Source organism: Scyliorhinus torazame, chromosome 10 (genome assembly GCF_047496885.1).
Source record: "Scyliorhinus torazame isolate Kashiwa2021f chromosome 10, sScyTor2.1, whole genome shotgun sequence".
In the NCBI taxonomy this organism is placed as follows: domain Eukaryota; kingdom Metazoa; phylum Chordata; class Chondrichthyes; order Carcharhiniformes; family Scyliorhinidae; genus Scyliorhinus; species Scyliorhinus torazame.
This window is the reverse complement of record NC_092716.1, coordinates 153055647-153073336: the sequence shown is the minus strand read 5'-3', so window position 1 is coordinate 153073336 and position 17690 is coordinate 153055647. Positions and strand designations below refer to the sequence as shown.

Below are 17690 nucleotides of genomic sequence, written 5' to 3'. Positions count from 1 at the left end.
AGTGGTGGTGCGGTTGCATTGTTTCTGGACAAAGAGAAGATTCTGCGGTGGACGAAGAAAACAGGAGAGTGCACCTGGGAAGGGAGCATGCTGCCTATCTACCAGGATTGGGTACGGAGTTGGCAATCGGCAGGCTGTGTTCAATCGGATCATAGTGTGCTTTCAAGCCAGGAGAACCGTGCGCATTTGTAATTTTGGCACCATATGGTGAGGAGAGGAAGTGGAGATGTTACAACTCCCTCGGGTGCCAATGATTGTGCTCTATACGATTCCCCCCTTTCACCTTGAACTCCCCAGTAATGGGAGGGTGTGGGGGGGGGGGGGGTGCGGTTTCCCTTAAGAAGGGGGAACCTCTCAGTATAAAAGCCCTGTCCTGGGTGCAGGTCGGGGAGGGTAATCCTTCGGGGAGAGGAGTTGTAGCTTTATGATTTTGTGTATACTGTAATAAACATTTGATCATTCCTATCCTACTGCTCGTTTCTATGTCTCTTCCGTTGGATTCTACAATTACAACCAATGAATCCACCGCTCTACAGCCGCTCCTTTTAAGACATGGATACAGGCCATCATGGTCAAGGGATTTACAATCTTTCATCCCATTCGTTTTCCCAGTATTTCTTCCCGAGTGAATTCTTTGAGGATGTAACTAATAGACTTGATGAAGTGGGATGTGGTTTTGTTTGGACTTTCAAAAGGCTTTTGACAAAGTCCTGCATAAGAGACTAATGTGTAAAATTAAAGCGCATGGGATTACGGGTAGTGTATTGAGATGGATAGAAACCCGGTTGGCAGAGAGGAAGCAAAGAGTAGGAATTAACGGGTCATTTTCAAATTGACAGGCAGTGACTACTGGGGTACCGCAGGGATCGGTGCTGGAACCTCAGTTATTCACAATATGTATTAATGATTTAGATGAGGGAACAAAATGTAATATCTCCAAATTTGCAGATGACACCAAGTTGGATGGGAGGGTGAGCTGTGACGAGGATGCAGAGATCCTTCAGTGTGATTTGGACAAGTTGGGTGAGTGAGCAAATGAATGGCAAATGCAGGATATTCTGGAGAAATGTGAGGTTATCCACTTAGGCAGCAAAAACGGAAAGACAGACTTATCTGAATGGCCATAAATTAGGAGAGGTGAACATGCATCGAGACCTGGGTGTCCTCGTACACCAGTCACTGAAGGTAAGCATGCAACTGCAGCAGGCAGTAAAGAAGGCAAATGGTATGCTGCCCTTCATAGCGAGAGCATTCGAGTACGTGAGGAGGGATAATTTTGCTGCAATTATACAGGGCCTTGGTGAGGCCATTACCGGAATATTGTGTGTTGGTCTCCTTATCTGAGCAAGGATGTTCTTACTATTGAAGGAGTGCAGCGAAGGTTTACCAGACTGATTCCTGGGATGGGAGGATGGCCATATGAGAAGAGGTTGAGTCGATTAGCATTGTCTTTGCTGGAGTTCAGAAGAAATGAGGGGGAATCTCATAGAAACCTATAAAATTCTAACAGGACTAGACAGGGTAGACACATGAAGAATGTTCCTGATAGTGGGAGTGTCCAGAACCTGGGGCCAGTCTGAGGATTCAGGGTAGACCATTTAGGACAGAGATGAGGAGAAATTTCTTCCCCCTGAGAGTGGTGAGCCGTGGAATTCATTACCACAAGAAGCAGTTGAGGCCAAAACATTGTACGCAAGAGGCAGTTAGATAAAGCACTTGGGGCGAAGAGGATCAAAGGATATGGGAGGGAAGATAGGATTAGGCTATTGAGTTGGATGATCAACCATGATCACAATGAATGGCAGAGCAAGTTTGAAGCGCCAAATGGCCTCCTCCTGCTTCTATTTTCTATGTTTCTATGTCTCCAGTCAATCCTCCAGCGCCCCCCCCCCCCCAAAACCATTCATCGTCAGACAACCACCCCTGCCTTCCCCACCACCCCACCCCAGCCCCCCAACCTCAAGTGACTGACACCTTGCTATGGGGTCACTAAAGGTGCCTCCCCACTTTCAGACCAGTCCCCCCTTTCATGTCCATGCTCTCTCCCCGACCCACCCTATAGCACTGCCCCTTGGCATCCAGGCAGTGCCAGTTGGCACTGCCAGAGTGTCAGACCTGTCCCTGGCCAGCTGTGGGCTCCAACGGCTACCAAGCACAACCGGCTTGGTTATCACGTCTGTTCTCCATTGATGAAGACCTGTGGTGATTCCTGCCAGCTTCACGCTGCGCCGACAGAGGCGATGAATCCCGGGAGCTAGGAGACTCCGGCTAAAACATGGAAACGCAGGCTTAAATCAGTTTAAATGCTCACTTAAAAATGTAAATCTGGTTACCGGCCAGCAAAGATATACCAGATTACGTCCGGTGCCATGGGCTGGGAGCATCGAGGCTAGTTTGCTGCTCCGCACAAACCCTGGGCTGGATTCTCCACTCACCGGCACCAAAATCACGTTCTGCGACGGGGAGGGGAATCCGTTTTGACGGCAAAATCGGGAGCGGCACCGGGTTTTGAATTCTCCGCCCCTGAAAAGCGGCATACTCTAGGAGTACACCGCGCCGATTATCCACAGCCTCAGGCTATTGCCTGGGGCCCGCCCCATGATGCTCCGTCCCCGGCTAGCCGAGTTCCCGACAGCGTTGGACTCTCATGGTCCCAGCCGTTCAGGAAACTCGCGTGGCGGCTGTGGCCTGAGTCCGGGACCGCCACAGCCGGGGGAGCGCAGATGCGTGGGTGGGGGGGGGGGGGGGAGGGGCTTCATTCAGTGCTGGGGGCACTCCGAGTGGGCAGTCCGGGGCATGCGAGCGGCTGAAGGGGGCGCTACTTCAGCGGTCCTGATCCGCGGGGTTGAGTCCGGCATGGAGCACGGTGCTGCGAGCTCTATGCTGCCTCCCTGCTAGCCCCCAGCAAAACAGAGAATCGTTGGCCGTTTTACACCGTTTTCACGCCGGTGTGGGGACTTAGTCTCCAAAATGGAGAATCCAGGCCCCTATTTCCAGGCTCTCCCGCTATTCTCTGGGAATAGCGGGAGATGTGCTGGGTGCAACTCGGGGCGAAGAGTCGCCCTCTTTATATTTCTTGCTAGTTTTGTCTCCTACTCCAATTTTACCATCTTTTTGTTGAGTAATCTTTTGCTTCTTTCTAAAATATTCCTAATTTACTGGTCTACCACTAAACTTTGCAGCTTTGTCTGCCTTTCTTTTCAATTTGATATCATCTTTAGCTTCCTTAGTTAACCGCAAATGGCACATCCTTCTCAGCTTTTCTTTCTCAACGGAATATACCCTTGTTGAGTTATGAAATACATTCTTAAACGTCTGCGATTGCTTCTCCTAGAATCTTGCCTTTTAACCATTTACCTGGTCCATTGCCAACTCTGTATTCATAACCTATGAAACTGTTAATTCATCTTGTTTCATTACACATTATCAGTTGTAAAATAGACAGTTCCCTGATTAGTTCCAGAATGTACTGTTTAAAATACAGTTCAGAATACATTCAATGAATTTATTTCCAAGGCTACCTTTGCCAATTTGATTTGTCCAATCTATATCCCAATTAAATCTCCCATGCTTATTGCAGTTCCTTCTTTATAAACCCCCTTTAGTTCTGGATTTATACTCTCCCCTATAATGTAGCTGCTGTTATGCCTATAAACTACCCCCTTCATCCTTTACTAGTTTTTTATTGCCACCCAAATTAATTCAACATCTTGATCTTCTGTGCCAAGATAATTTCTCCCTAGTGTACTTACCTCATCCTTTATTAACAGAGGTATTCCACCTCGTTTTCTTTTCTTTCCTATCTTTCCAAAATGTCAGAGACCCTCAAATATTCATTTGATCACTTTGCAACATTGTCTCTATAATAGCTATCATACCATATCCATTATTTCTATTTGCGCTATCAATTCATCGATCTTGTTACAAATGCTGTGGTCCCTGACCATGGACCAAATCTGAGGTAAGGTGGGGGGTGGGTGGCTGCCTCCTGGGCTAAATGTCCAGTACATTTTCACCCTCCTTGATGCATTATAGCTTCCAGAGCTCAAACTCCAGCTCATCAATCTGAGCCAAAGTTCTTTGATTTAAGGAACTCACTGCAGATGTCGTTGCTGTGGATTACATTGGCGTCCACCAGTTCTCACATGCTACTGCTGCAACACATCATTAGCCCTGCCACCTCTATAGTATTTTGTTGAATTAATTAGGGTTTCAAGTTTTGAAATGTCACTCAATGATTAATGTTATTCAGATCAAACAGGTTAAGGTATAAAATTAATGCAATACTTGAATTAATGAGGTCTGCAGCCCAGTTTTGGGGCTCCTCATTTCATGCTTGAAAGTGGGCCAGAAGGAATTTAACCCCTCTCTCTAATTTTAATCCATATTTCGCATCCCAGAAGAAATGTCACCTTCATCTGTCCTGAGCACCTCCTGCCTTAACCTGATGAAGATCAGGAACTGAGCACGATGACAGTATACAAGTAAACTGGAACATATTTCAATGACAAAAAATGATCTAGCAAACAACCTCTGGATCAACAGAATTCAGCATTTTGGAAAATCTGTTCTCCATTGCTATATAATTCTCAGTATTGTTTCAGTTTCAAAGAAATGTCATCTGCTTATAAGTCACACCCTAGATTTTATTATAAACTGTGGCTTTATATACCTACCCTTATATTGGGTGAGATGTGGCTCTACACCTGCAGTCCAGTATGAAATAGTCAATCATTTTAGGCAGACTTATAAAACAGCTGGTAATGTGTTAAAGCATGGAGAATTGGCAGCACTCCATTTGCTCGCTAGTTTCCCACCTTACCATTCTTCGAAACAACAAACAGTTCTTCGGATGAATCCATCATCAAACTGGATCTGTCTGCCTCCACCCAGTCGGCAGCCAGAGGATCATCCGTCGTTTCTAATGCGTAATCGGCATAATTAATGAATTCCGGTGATGTTGCCACAGGTTTAGGGCCATAGAATTTTGGTGATGTTAGCCGGGTCCTCGGCTGAACTGGCTCAGTTGTCTTCTTCACTCTAAACTGTGATAGCAATTAAAGAACGAGAGTTGAATTCATCTCAGCAGAACAGATGTGACATATTTTATTATTCACTTGTGGGATGCGAGTATTGCTGACAAGGCCAGTATTTGTGCCCATTCTTAATTCATAGATTATCATAGAATTTACAATGCAGAAGGAGGCCATTCGGCCCATCGAGTCTGCACCGGCTCTTGGAAAGAGCACCCTACCCAAGGTCAACACCTCCCCCCTATCCCCATAACCCAGTAACCCCACCCAACACTAAGGGCAATTTTGGACACTAAGGACAATTTATGATGGCCAATCCACCTAACCTGCACATCTTTTGGACTGTGGGAGGAAACCGGAGCACCCGGAGAAAACCCACGCACACACGGGGAGGATGTGCAAACTCCGCACAGACAGTGACCCAAGCCGGAATCGAACCTGGGACCCTGGAGCTGTGAAGCAATTGTGCTAACCACTATGCTACCGTGCTGCCCTAACAACATCAAAGGGCTCGTCCGGGATTTGAACCCGGGGCCTCTCACATATTCATGTATGACAACCCCCGAAGCGAGAATCTTACACCTAGACCAACGAGCCGGTTGCCCTTGAGAAGGTGATGGTGAGCCGCATTCTCAAAGCGAGAATAGATATAGACATAGAATTTACAGTGCAGAAGGGAGGCCATTCGGCCCATCGAGTCTGCACCAGCTCTTGGAAAGAGCACCCTACTTAAGCCCACACCTCCACCCTAACCCTGTAACCCAGCAACCCCATCTAACCTAAGAGCAATTTAGCATGGCCAATCCACCTAACCTGCACATCTTTGGACTGTGGGAGGAAACCGGAGCACCCGGAAGAAACCCACGCAGACACGGGGAGAATGTGCAGACTTTGCACAGACAGTGACCCAAGTGGGTGTCGAACCTGGGACCCTGGCGCTGTGAAGCCATAGTGCTAACCACTATGCTATTGTGCTGCCCCTTCCTTCCTCTCCCTTTCCTTTCTCTCTATCCATGTAGTAACTAAGAACAGAGGCAGAAACCTGTAAATAACCTGAACTCCTATCAGCCGGTAAAATGGGAGCTACTGGCTTCTCCACCTTCAAAATATAAAATCCATTAAATAGCATGAGGGAAGGTAACTAGACTGGATACTTGATGGTGTGGCACATACAAAATAGAAGTTAATTTCCTTTTAAGAATGGAGTTTGGGCATTTTGACCCAGTGATGATGTAGGAACAACCATATGTTTGCAAGTCAGGATACCTTGGAGGAGAACTTGCAGATGGTGGTGTTCCCATGCACCTTCTGCCTTTGTCCTTCTAGGTGGTCAAGATCATGGGTTTGGAAGGTACTGTTGAAGGAGACTTGGCAAAATCCTGCAGTGCAACTTCTAGATGATACACACTGCTACTGCTGCGTCGGTGGTTAGAGAGACAAAAACTTTAGGGAGTCAAGAGGTGGTTACTCACCACAGAAGCTGACTTGCTTTTGCAGCCACAGTATTGATATGTCTGATCCAGTTAAGCGTGTGTTCAATGTTAACATCCAGAACAAAACAGCTCGCTTGCTTCTCACCCCATCCATCACCCCAAATATTTACACCCTCCACGCACAGTAGCAGCCGTGTGAATCATCTACAAGGTGCACTGCAGCAACTCACCAAGGCTCCCTCCACAGTACCTTCTAAACCCATAAACTCTACCACCTAGGAATGCAGGGGTAACAGATGCATGAGAACACCACCACCTGCAAGTTCTCCTCCAAGCCACACACCATCTGGAACTATATTGCCGTTCCTTCACAACACCCCCACCCCCCCCCCCCCCCCCCCCTATCCCCCTATGCCGTTCCGGGTCAAAATCCTGGAACTTCCATTCCATCAGCGCTGTGGATGTTCCCACAACTGCAGTGGCTCAAGAAAGTCTCCTACCCCATTCTGTGCTCTTGCTGCTCTTAATGCATCTTCCTAGTTGTGTTGAAAATGAAGCAGTACTGATTCATCAGCTGAGAGAGAGCAATAGTAGTAAGTGGCAGGTTTCTTTGCCCATATTTGATGTGATGCCATGAGACTTCATGGGTCCAGGGTCAATGTTGAGGACTCCCAGGGCAACTCCCTCCTCACTGTATAACACCATGCTGCCACCTCTGATAGTCTGCCCTGTCAGTGGGACAGGAGATATCAAATCATTCCTTACAGCTATTCCTGATTATGAAGATGTCAGGCTGTTGCTTGACTAGCCTGAGGGACAGCTCTTCCTATTCTGGCACAATTTATAGAATCCATATGGTGCAGAAGGAGGCCATTCGGCCCACTGAGTCGCACCAATACTCATTTGGCCACTACCCGCCCAGTCCCTGGAACCCCACGCATTAATCATGGCTAATCTACCTAACCTGCACATCTTTGGTTCCTCAGATGTTGGGATGACTTTGCAAAGGTGTCTAGGCACTTGTGTGCCTTTGTCGTCTCTGCTGCTAAGGTTGATGCCAGATGGTTCAACTTGGTTTCTCATTGATTTTTGATTTTTACAGCAGTTTGATAAAATTGAATGGCTTGCCATGAAATGTCAGAGGACAGTTAGAGGCAAGCATATTACAATGGGTCTGGAGTTACAAACAGGCCAAACGGGATAAGGGTGGCATATTTCATTCCCTTAAGGGCATTAGTGAACCATGATGGCAATAGGCGGTGGCACCATGGGATGTGGCATTGGGAATCCTGGGGCGTACAATGGAGTAACATGTGATTAGGGATGGGGCAGCAATGGATAAATGATCAGAGGCTTTCAGCCAGGAAAGCAGGACAATTGGCTGTGGGTAGAGCACGGGTAGCAAGTGAAGATGGGGAAAGGTGGCTTAAGAGCATCCACTGTGGGCAAGGTCAGGGGTAGAGAGAGTGAGCACCCTTTGAGAGTAAGGACAGGAAGGGGGGGGGGGTAACCCCCTGAGAATAAGGACATGGAGGGTAGAACAGGCCTTGCAGCAGTTGAACACTTGATCCGCACAGTCTGACCACTGGGAAGCAGTGCATATTGAGTTCTCCTAGCTGAAGACAACTCGGGTAAAATACAAAAAGCCCAAAGTGGTCCAATTGCCTCATTACCCCACTCAGCCCCTTAAACCCACTATTCATGTACCAACTCTTCACTCAACTAAATCCATCAGAATGTACAGGCCTGTGAAACCTCTCCCCGACTTCACAGCTCCAGGGTCCCAGGTTCGATTCCTGGCTTGGCTCACTGTCTGTGCGGAGTCTGCACGTTCTCCCCGTGTCTACGTGGGTTTCTTCCAGGTCCTCCGGTTTCCTCACACAATCCAAAGATGTGCAGGTTAGGTGGATTGGCAATACTAAATTGCCCACAGTGTCTAAAAATGTTAGGTGGAGTTACTGGGTTGTGGGATACGGTGGGGGTGTGGGCTTAGGTGGATTGATCTTTCCGGTGCGGACTCGATGGGCCAAATGGGCTCCTTTTGCACAGTAAATTCTATGTCTATGTCTATATCTATCAATATTGACTCAGTCGCCTTTTAGATAGTCCTCCAAATTTTCATTCCTATTGCGGTCAAAATAGTTTAATAATATTTTAGTTTTGTTAAAGGCAGTAGGAGCTGTTTGTCCTGGAGCTGGCTGTTGAAAGCAAATTAGATCTTCCGAGTTCATCCTATTCTGTGAAATGTGATTACCCATTATGTATTAACCTGAGGCATCAGACATTGCACACAAGTGCCTAGTCTCTGCCTACATTATCTTGTGAAGGAGACCCACATTAAACTGACATATAATCATTGTAGATTGTCTCCTAACTCTAGATGTTATAATGAGATAACTGGCAGTGACCTGTCTCTGATTGTCTTTCTTTTTTTCCACACTTGCAAATCTAAATTGCTGGTCAGAGGTAGCCTGGGAAAATAATTTTGAAACTAAATGTCCTCCTCCTCTGCTTTCAAAGCCAGCGATTTAGCCCTGTGCTAGACCAGTCCCTTCATTTGAAGCTTACTTGTGACAATAAGCGAATTTTATTTAATTTCATTTCATAAGGTCCCCCGTAATAGTCTAATGAATAAAGATCAAAGAATTTAGAGTCGGTGGAAAAGCGGCAGAATGGATTTCTAGCTGGTTAGGAGCTGGTTTAGCACAATGGGCTAAACAGCTGGGTTGTAATGCAGAACAATGCCAGCAGCGCGGGTTCAATTCCCGAACAGGCGCTGGAATGTGGGGACTAGGGGTTTTTCACAGTAACTTCATTGAAGCCTACTTGTGACAATAAGTGATTATTATTTTTTTAAATTATTATTATTATTATTATTAGCTGGTTTCAAGACAGAAAGCAGAGCGAGAATAAGCGATAGTGATTCAAGAGAGGCACAGGAGGGAAGTAGTGTTCCACAAGGATCCGTGCTGGTACAACTATTCACAATTTGAAATGAAAATGAAATTGCTTATTGTCACAAGTAGGCTTCAAATGAAGTTACTGTGAAAAGCCCCTCGTCGCCACATTCCGGCGCCTGGTACGGGAATCGAACCGTGCTGCTGGCCTGCCTTGGTCTGCTTTAAAAGCCAGCGATTTAGCCCAGTGCAGTTAACACCAACTTGGGAAGGGGGAGGGTGGATAGCCAGTTGTGGAAGATTGCAACAAATTCCAGGAGGACATTAATAAACTTGCAAAATGGACAAATAATTGGCAAATGGAGCTCAATACAGATAATTGTGAGGTAGTGCCTTTTGGTAGAAGGTAGAAAGCTTTTTACTTGGAAGGTGCAAGTTTAGGTGGAGCAGTGGAACAAAGGGAATTTGGAGTACAAATATAACAATCATTAAAATTTGCGTCACTGGTTAGCAAGGCCATAAAAGAAAAAAACCGGCAGGTTTAATTTCCATCGGGATATAATTGAAAAGTAAAGAAGTTATATTAAACCTGTAATAAACCTTGGTTATACCACATGGTTTTACATGCAGTTCTGGTTGCCATATTATAAAAAGAGGCACTGGAGAAGGTAAAGAGACTTACCAGGGGAAAATGTGTGCGTAAACTGATCAGTAAAGGATTTACAGTTTGGGCCTCCTTTCTCTTGAAAAAAGAATCTGAGTGTTGACTGAATAGAGATCTTTAGATTCATGAAAGGTATTGACAGAGTGGACACAGAGAGAATGTATCCTCTCATGGGGCAGGGCATAACAAGAGGCCATCAATATAAGATCATCACCAAGAAATCCATTCGGGAATTCAGAAGAAACTGAAGCGTTGGGTACTCTGAGACACAGACGAACCAACACGGTTGCGAATGGTACAACGCAATTTTATTTCCTTTAACTATTAACATAGTAAACTCTGGTACTCAGCACATGGTGACTGTCTGAGTATGAGGTCTGTGCCCTGAGCCGTCTCCTGCTGGACTGCTCAGGAAGTGTTGTGTTCCTTGTTTTGTACTGTGTATGCTCTTGTCTGTGATTGGCTGTCGTGTTGTGTGTGCTAATTGGTCCGTTGATCTGTCCATCATTATGTATGTATGTGCTGTGATGTTCACTTGAATATCATGACAGAAACTTTGTCAAATAAATAATGATGAGAATGTGGAACTGCCACCACAGGAAGTAGTTGGAGTATAGGGGAATCATAGAATCCCTGCAGCGCAGAAGGAGGTCATTCGGCCCATCAATTCTGCACTGACTCTCTGAAAGAACACTCCACCCAGCTCTACGCCCCCGTCCTATCCCTGTAACCCCACCCAACCATGACATCTCTGGACATTGAGGGGCAAATTAGTATGGCCACTCCACCTAACCTGCACATCTTTGGACTGTGGGATAAATCCGGAGTTCCCGGAGGAAACCAACGCAGACACGGGGAGAATGTGCAAACTCCACACTATCCCCAATGCCAGAACCAAACCCGGGTCCGTAGCGCTACGAGGCAGTAGCGCCAACCACCGTGCCACTGTGCCGTCCCAAAGCTAGACAAAGCATATGAGGGAGAAGGGAATAGATGGTTAAGATGGTAAGTTTGGATGAGGAAATATGAGGTGAAGCTCGCGTGGATTATAAACATGGCACAGACTGATTGAGCTAAATGGCCTGTTTCTGTAATGAGCTCACAAGGTTGGTTAGTGAGGAAAATGGAAAAATCACACTGTTCGCCAGATGATGCTTGAAAAAAGATTCAAGTGCCGTAGTGTGCGAATATAATGGGAGCTTTAATTCTGCATTTTACATATGCTACATCTGACAAAAGATGAACTGGGTTTTAAACCCTGTAATTTCGCACTCAGTGGGCATAAAGTTAACTTTTATGAACTTTTATCAGTGGGAGCAAACAAATGATTGCAAAGCGGCCAGCTATATTTACACCCTGAACGATTTTCTTCAAAGGAAATGGAAATTAAAACGGATTTCCAACTTGCTAACCTGTGGAGAGAGTTAAAATTGCTCCCAGTGTGTTACCAAAGTCACCTGAACGATTGGGGAAGCGGGGGGGGGGGGCGGGGGGGGGGGGGAGAATGAGGGAGATATTTGAGTTACATATGTGCAGCTTTTTAAATATCATTCAGATTCATGTCAACCTGGTTACTTAAAAAGGGGAGTCTGTTCATAAGTAGTTAACCACAACAACATAAAACCCTTTTCTGTGAAAAATGTAACTGAACAGGAATTTATTATTCTTCATTAATTCCACCCAATATGTATTGTGAAGCATCATTGTGGTTTGGGAAAGGCTGGAAAGACCATTTTATGTCCTTTTCGGATTATTTTGACTCACTTTATTTTGCCATTTGATGATTGAGTCCAACAAAAAATCTCGATGAGCACAGCATGATGTACCTCATCTCCAGACCCAAATTACAGGGGGCACTCTTATTGTTACGGGGTCTGTTATTTTACCCAACCTTCTTCAGTCCCAACTTCCATTGCAGATCCTGCAACCTCCTCCTGGTGGTCAATACAGGTGGCACTGGTGCAGTTGACAAGTAACAAACCTTTTGACTTCTAAAATAAAAGCAAATAATTGCAGATCTTGGAATCTGAAACAAAAACAGAAAATACTGGACAATCTCAGCAGGTCTGACAGCATCTGTAGAGAGAAAAGGGAACTAACGTTTCGAGTCTGGATGACTCTTTGTTGAAGCTGGAGAGACCTGGAAATAGGATCCAGTATATACTGTTGTGGGGGAGAGTGGGAGCGTGGAGCAGTGGGACTGGATAGATGGCCAGCGATAGGTGGAGATTGACAAATAAGTTGTGGACAGAAAGACAAAAGGAATGTGAATGGTCGAATTAATGACTAAGAAGGGTGCTGAGAGTAACATATTCAGAGCTCAAAATATGTTAATGAAAGAACTTGGAACAGGGAACACATGACCCTGGTGGGGTGTGGGGAGGGGGGCAATGGTGAGGGAGAAACAGATCGATGGAAGAAAAGAAAAGACATTTATCGAAAAAAGAATGGGGGGTAGGTGGAGGAGGGAGTTCACAGTCTGAAGTTATTGAACTCATAGGCTGGGATTCTCCGACCCCCCGCCAGGTTGGAGAATCCCTGGGGGGAGGCGCGAATCCTGCCCCGCCGCCCCGACGCCGGCTGCCCTATACTCCGGCGCCGTTTTTCGTGCGGCGGCGGGATTCCCGCCACGCGGTCGATAGCCGTTGACAGTGCGCCCCCCCCCCCCCGCCGATTCTCTGGGCCCCGTTGGGCCAAGTGGCTGTCCTGTTTGGGCCCAATCCTGCCGGCGGGAATTACTCACCTCACGCACGGCGGGACCTGGCAGGTGGGAGTACGGGGGCGGTCCTGGGGCGGGCGGGGGGGGGCACGGGGGATCTGACCCCGGGGGGGGGGGGCACGGTGGCGGGGGGGGGGGGGGGCACGGTGGCCTGGCCTGCGATCGGGGCCTTCCGATCCTGCGGTCGGGCTGTTTCTATGGGGGCCTTCTTTCCTCTGCGCCGGGCCCACCTCTGACTTCATTGATGCAGCAGCTGAAAATGGTTGGGTCTAGGACACTATCCCTAGCAACTCCTGCAGTGAGGTGCTGGAGCTGAGAAGATTGGCATCCAACAATCACAACCATCTTCCCTTGTGCTAGGTTGGACATTAATCAGTGGAGAAAGTTCCCCTGATTCCCATTAACTTAAATTGTACTGGGGCTCCTTGATGCCACACTTAGTCAAATGCTGTCTTGATGTCAACACTCTCACCTCACCTCTGGAGTTCAGCTTTTTTGTCCATGTTGAGACCAAGGCTGTTATTAGTAGGCCAGGCAGAACCCAACCAGTAAGCAGGTTATAAGAGTAAATTAGAGCTTAATAAAACTGTATCCGACCCCTCCCATCATTTTTCTGATGGTGCGTAATAGACTACCAGGGCAGTAGCTGACCACAAAGCATTTCCACATTGCCATGTAGATAGCAGTGTTGTGGCTGTTGGAACAGCTTGGCTAAGGTACGGTTAAGATGGTGCACAAGTCCTCAGTGCTACAGCCAGGATGTTGTCAGGACTCCAAGTCTTTGCAGTCTCCAGTGCCTTCGGCTGTTTCTTGATATCATATGGAGTGAATCGAATTGGCTGAAGACTGACTCCTGTGATGCTGGGAACCTCCGGATCATCCACTCAGCACTTCTGGCTGAAGATTGTTGCGAATGCTTCAGCCTTGTCTTTTGCACAGATGTGCTGGGCTCCTCCATCATTGAGAATGGGGATGTTTTGAAGCCTTCTACTCCATTTGGTTGTTTAATTGTCCACCACCATGACTGGAAGTGGCAGGATTGCAAAGCTTAGATCTATCTAGGATTGCATAAGCCCTATTTATGGCATACTGTTTCAGCTACTTGGCATGCAAGTAGTTCTATGTTGTAGTTTCACCAGATTGGTACCTCATTTTTAGGCATTTATACCCGTCATAGAAGCAGGGTAAGTCCCCTCGCTTGATGGGTAGAGTGAGGGATATACTGTACCAACATCATGGTTGAACACAATTTGCTACTACTGCTGATGACACACACCGCCTTATGGATGGCCTGTAATTTGGCTCCTGCCCAGGTTTGGGGGTGATGAGAGGGTTACAGTCATACCTTGAGCATAAGCTCCACATTTCCAACTTCTTCATTTGTACTCTGACTGACTTCAGCGTTGTTTACAGGACTCTTAATAAAGAACCCATATTCAATACACAAGTCCGAAAGCCTCCGGCAAGAACATTTATTTTGGTTCTATCGTTAATACAGTAGAACCCGAGGGCAGCACGGTGGCGCAGTGGGTTAGCCCTGTAGTCTCACGGCGCTGAGGTCCGAGGTTCAATCCCGGCTCTGGGTCACTGTCTGTGTGGAGTTTGCACATTCTCCCCGTGTTTGTGTGGGTTTTGCCCCCACAACCCAAAGACGTGCAGGCTAGGTGGATTGGCCACGCTAAATTGCCCCTTAATTGGAAAAAAAATGAATTGGATACACTAAATTTATATTTAAATACAGTAGAACCTTGACACATTAATCGTCATGGGAGCCGCAGAGTGAGACAGTACAGTAAGTGTCTGCCTGAGACTACAATATGACTTGAAGCTGGTCACAGAAGTCCCTTGTCTGTAATACTCCTCTGACTAACATTATTATTAACATGCACCTTTTGTATGTAGCACAGGCAGTTTAATTGAGAGAGCCAATAGATTATCTAAGCAAATCTTTTAACGTTTTGATTCCTCAGGTAGGCAGTCTGAAAAGACTTAGTAAATATCACTGAGTGTTAATCTGGCACAAAGCCAAATCCCAGAGTTTGAAAATAGAGTTTATTTACTTACCTTCTGCAACATGCGCACAATCTTACTGTGCCTCATGGTATCCTCAGCTCCCTCATTCTCTGCGTCTTTCGAAACTCCTTTCTTCTTGAAACAGTGGCAAAGGAAGACTAGCACACAGATGGCAATGAACCCAACAACTGTGCCCAGTGTGCCCCCGACAGCAGCAATTGGAAGTGATACCACCATAGTGCCAGCATCGAGTGATTCTCAGCTCAGCTCTGACCTGACCTGGGATAAATCTGCAGCATCCTTCTGGCTCCCCCGAACAACTTCTCCTTTCAGCTGCTCTGACCTGGGAGTTCAGTCCTCACTCAGTACAGACAGACACACTCGACTCGTTGTGGAGGAGATCCTGTGGACAGCCATCCTTGAGCCAGTTAGAAGTACTGTAGATACAAGAGAAGGCAGTGTGAATTCAATCTGGTCTCATTTAGCGCAGAACTCCCATCTCAACAGTAGAGGCGGGGCTTGGTGATGTGATATTACCTAGCGCAGCCAGTCAAATAGAGAGCAATGAATTTATTGGTGGAGAAATTACATTTTATTCAGTGCATTAAAAGTAAAAGCTGCGACTCCCTTTTTTGCACGGGGACCCGGCATTCTCCTGCGGGTGATGTTATATATCAATATATCACTGTAATGGTTCCTGACTGTCATTGCTTTGCCACTGTTGGCCTCTGCTCCAGTTATTGAGCAGACAGTCCTGTCGGATTAGGAGCCATTGGCCTGCCTCTGAAAATATTTGGCAAAAACATTGTTCACATTTAACATTTCAAACATGCTGACGAGGGATCTCCTGTGTGTTGCTGATGCATTCACTAGTTAGCAGGAGAATGGGGGGCAGGAGAAATGATCAGCAATGGTGCAGCAGGAGGAACATTTATTATTCATTAACTTCTAAACAGGCCCTGGCAACTACCGTAAGATAGGATATATAAATAGCAGCTGAAAGTACTTTTTATATTTAAAAAATGCCTCTGACGCATTTGGTGAGGTTTGTACACCACACAACAGGCAAGTGGTGTGGGTAAAGCTGTTGTGATCCATTTAAAGATCAATTATTCCACTCGGTGTGGATGGAACAGTCAGATAGTTAGACAATAGATCCTGTTCTCTACTCCAGCACTCGGTACAATGAACAGGCAGTGTAAGAGGAAGGTAACGGGCGGGATTCTCTGTTTCTGTGTCGACACCAACACAGAATTTGTGGACTTTCACAATAGCAAAACTGGCACCGCATCTGGACCGATTCCGCTACTGTTAAGGAGCTAGCACCAGCGCCATGTGGAACACAATCAATTCCAATGCAAAATGGTGCCGGATTCTGCGATTGACACACAGGAAGCTGACAAACTGTAGCCGCATATACACACTGCACTCCCCACACACACGGTCCCAGCCAACAAGATGGCAGCGAAGAGCAGCCCCGCAGTTTACCAATGCCACGCTGAAGATCCTCTTAGACGTGGTAGAGGAGAGGTGGATGACCCTGTACCCTGGCCTGGCAAAGAGGCTGCCATCTCCGTCATTTTCCATGCCTGGGCACAGGTAGCAGAGGCCGTGAGCAGCGTGGTCAACACCATCCAGAGCAGCCAGCAGTGCCATAAAAAACTGCACGGCCTCCTCAGGGCGGCCAGGGTGAGTCGGCAGCATTGTGCCCCTGGCACATAACCCAAATCCCCCCAGCCAAGGATGGCTGAACCCCCACCCTGCACCACATGTTGGCACCGATACCAGCTGTCATGGCCAGGTGCCCTGCAACACACCCTCTGGGCTGCACGTGTCGGACTGTCTACCACTGTCATGGGAATGTTAGTTTAAGAAATGTTTGTCTTCTCAAGTGGCTGCAGCGATGTCATTGTGTGTGCGGAGCTGGGCTCTGGTTCTGCTTTTTACTTTCGTTTTGAGCTGGACGCTGTTTTTGGCTCTGAGTTTTAGTTTCGGTTTTGAGTTGGGGAGCTACATCCAAACCAAGCAGGTGTATTTTTGGTCTCTCTCTGCATGCTAAACAATGTCTCCAGATCACTTGATAATTTCAAAGTAATACCTGTTTCTATAAGGAATGCAAACCTATTCTTTTTGTAGAAAAAAGGGGGCACGATTCTCCACCCCCACGCCGAAGTGGCCGCGCCGTCGTGAACGCCGTCGAGGTTCACGATGGCGCGGAACGGCCCCGGTCCCGACCGATTCAGGCCCTGACAATGGGCCAGTATCGGAGCCGCGTCATCTACCCGCGCGAGGCCTTGTCGCCCGCGTAAAAGCGGCGCCGCATAGATGACATGGCCGGCGCCGCATGATGGACGTCATCCGCGCATGCGCGGGGTGGCCGGCGCCAACCCGCGCATGCGTGGTTGCCGTCCTGTCCAAATCCGCCCCGCAAGAAGATGGCGGACGGATCGTGCGGGGCAGCGGAAGGAAGGAGGTGCTCCTTCAGAGAGGACGGCCCGACGATCGGTGGGCACCGATCGCAGGCCACCCCACATTTAAGGTACCCCCCGGTGCAGGATCCCCCCTCGCCCCCCCCTCAGGCCGCCCCCCCAGCGTTCATGCACTGCCCACGACTGTAGCGACCAGGTGTGGACGGCACCGGGGGGAACCCGCCGTTTTGGCCTGGCCACTCGGCCCGTCCGGGCCTCAGAATCGCGGGGGTGCCGGAGAATCGCCATTTTCGGTGTCTCCGGCGATTCTCCGGCCTGCGGCCCGCGAAACTCGACCGGGCCGTTCCCGCCGCTTGGGAGAATCGCGGGATGGCATCGGACCGGCGTCCCCGGAAATTGCGGCTGCCCAGGCGATTCTCCCAACCGGCGTGGGAGTGGAGAATCGCGCCCAGGGTGTTTGGCTGACAGATGTTGTTAGGAAAGTACTACGGGTTACCTATAG

General features: G+C 47.7%; 1 protein-coding gene across 1 annotated transcript in view; it reads right to left on the bottom strand.

The window, feature by feature from the left end:
* Window positions 1-15238, bottom strand: part of syt13 (synaptotagmin XIII) — a 104131-nt gene extending 88893 nt beyond the window's left edge. Inside the window, 2 exon segments of the mRNA XM_072517695.1 lie at window positions 4823-5045; window positions 14811-15238. Coding sequence (XP_072373796.1) covers window positions 4823-5045; window positions 14811-14996 — 409 coding nt within the window. The 5' untranslated portion in view covers window positions 14997-15238.
* Window positions 15239-17690: the final 2452 nt, after the last annotated feature.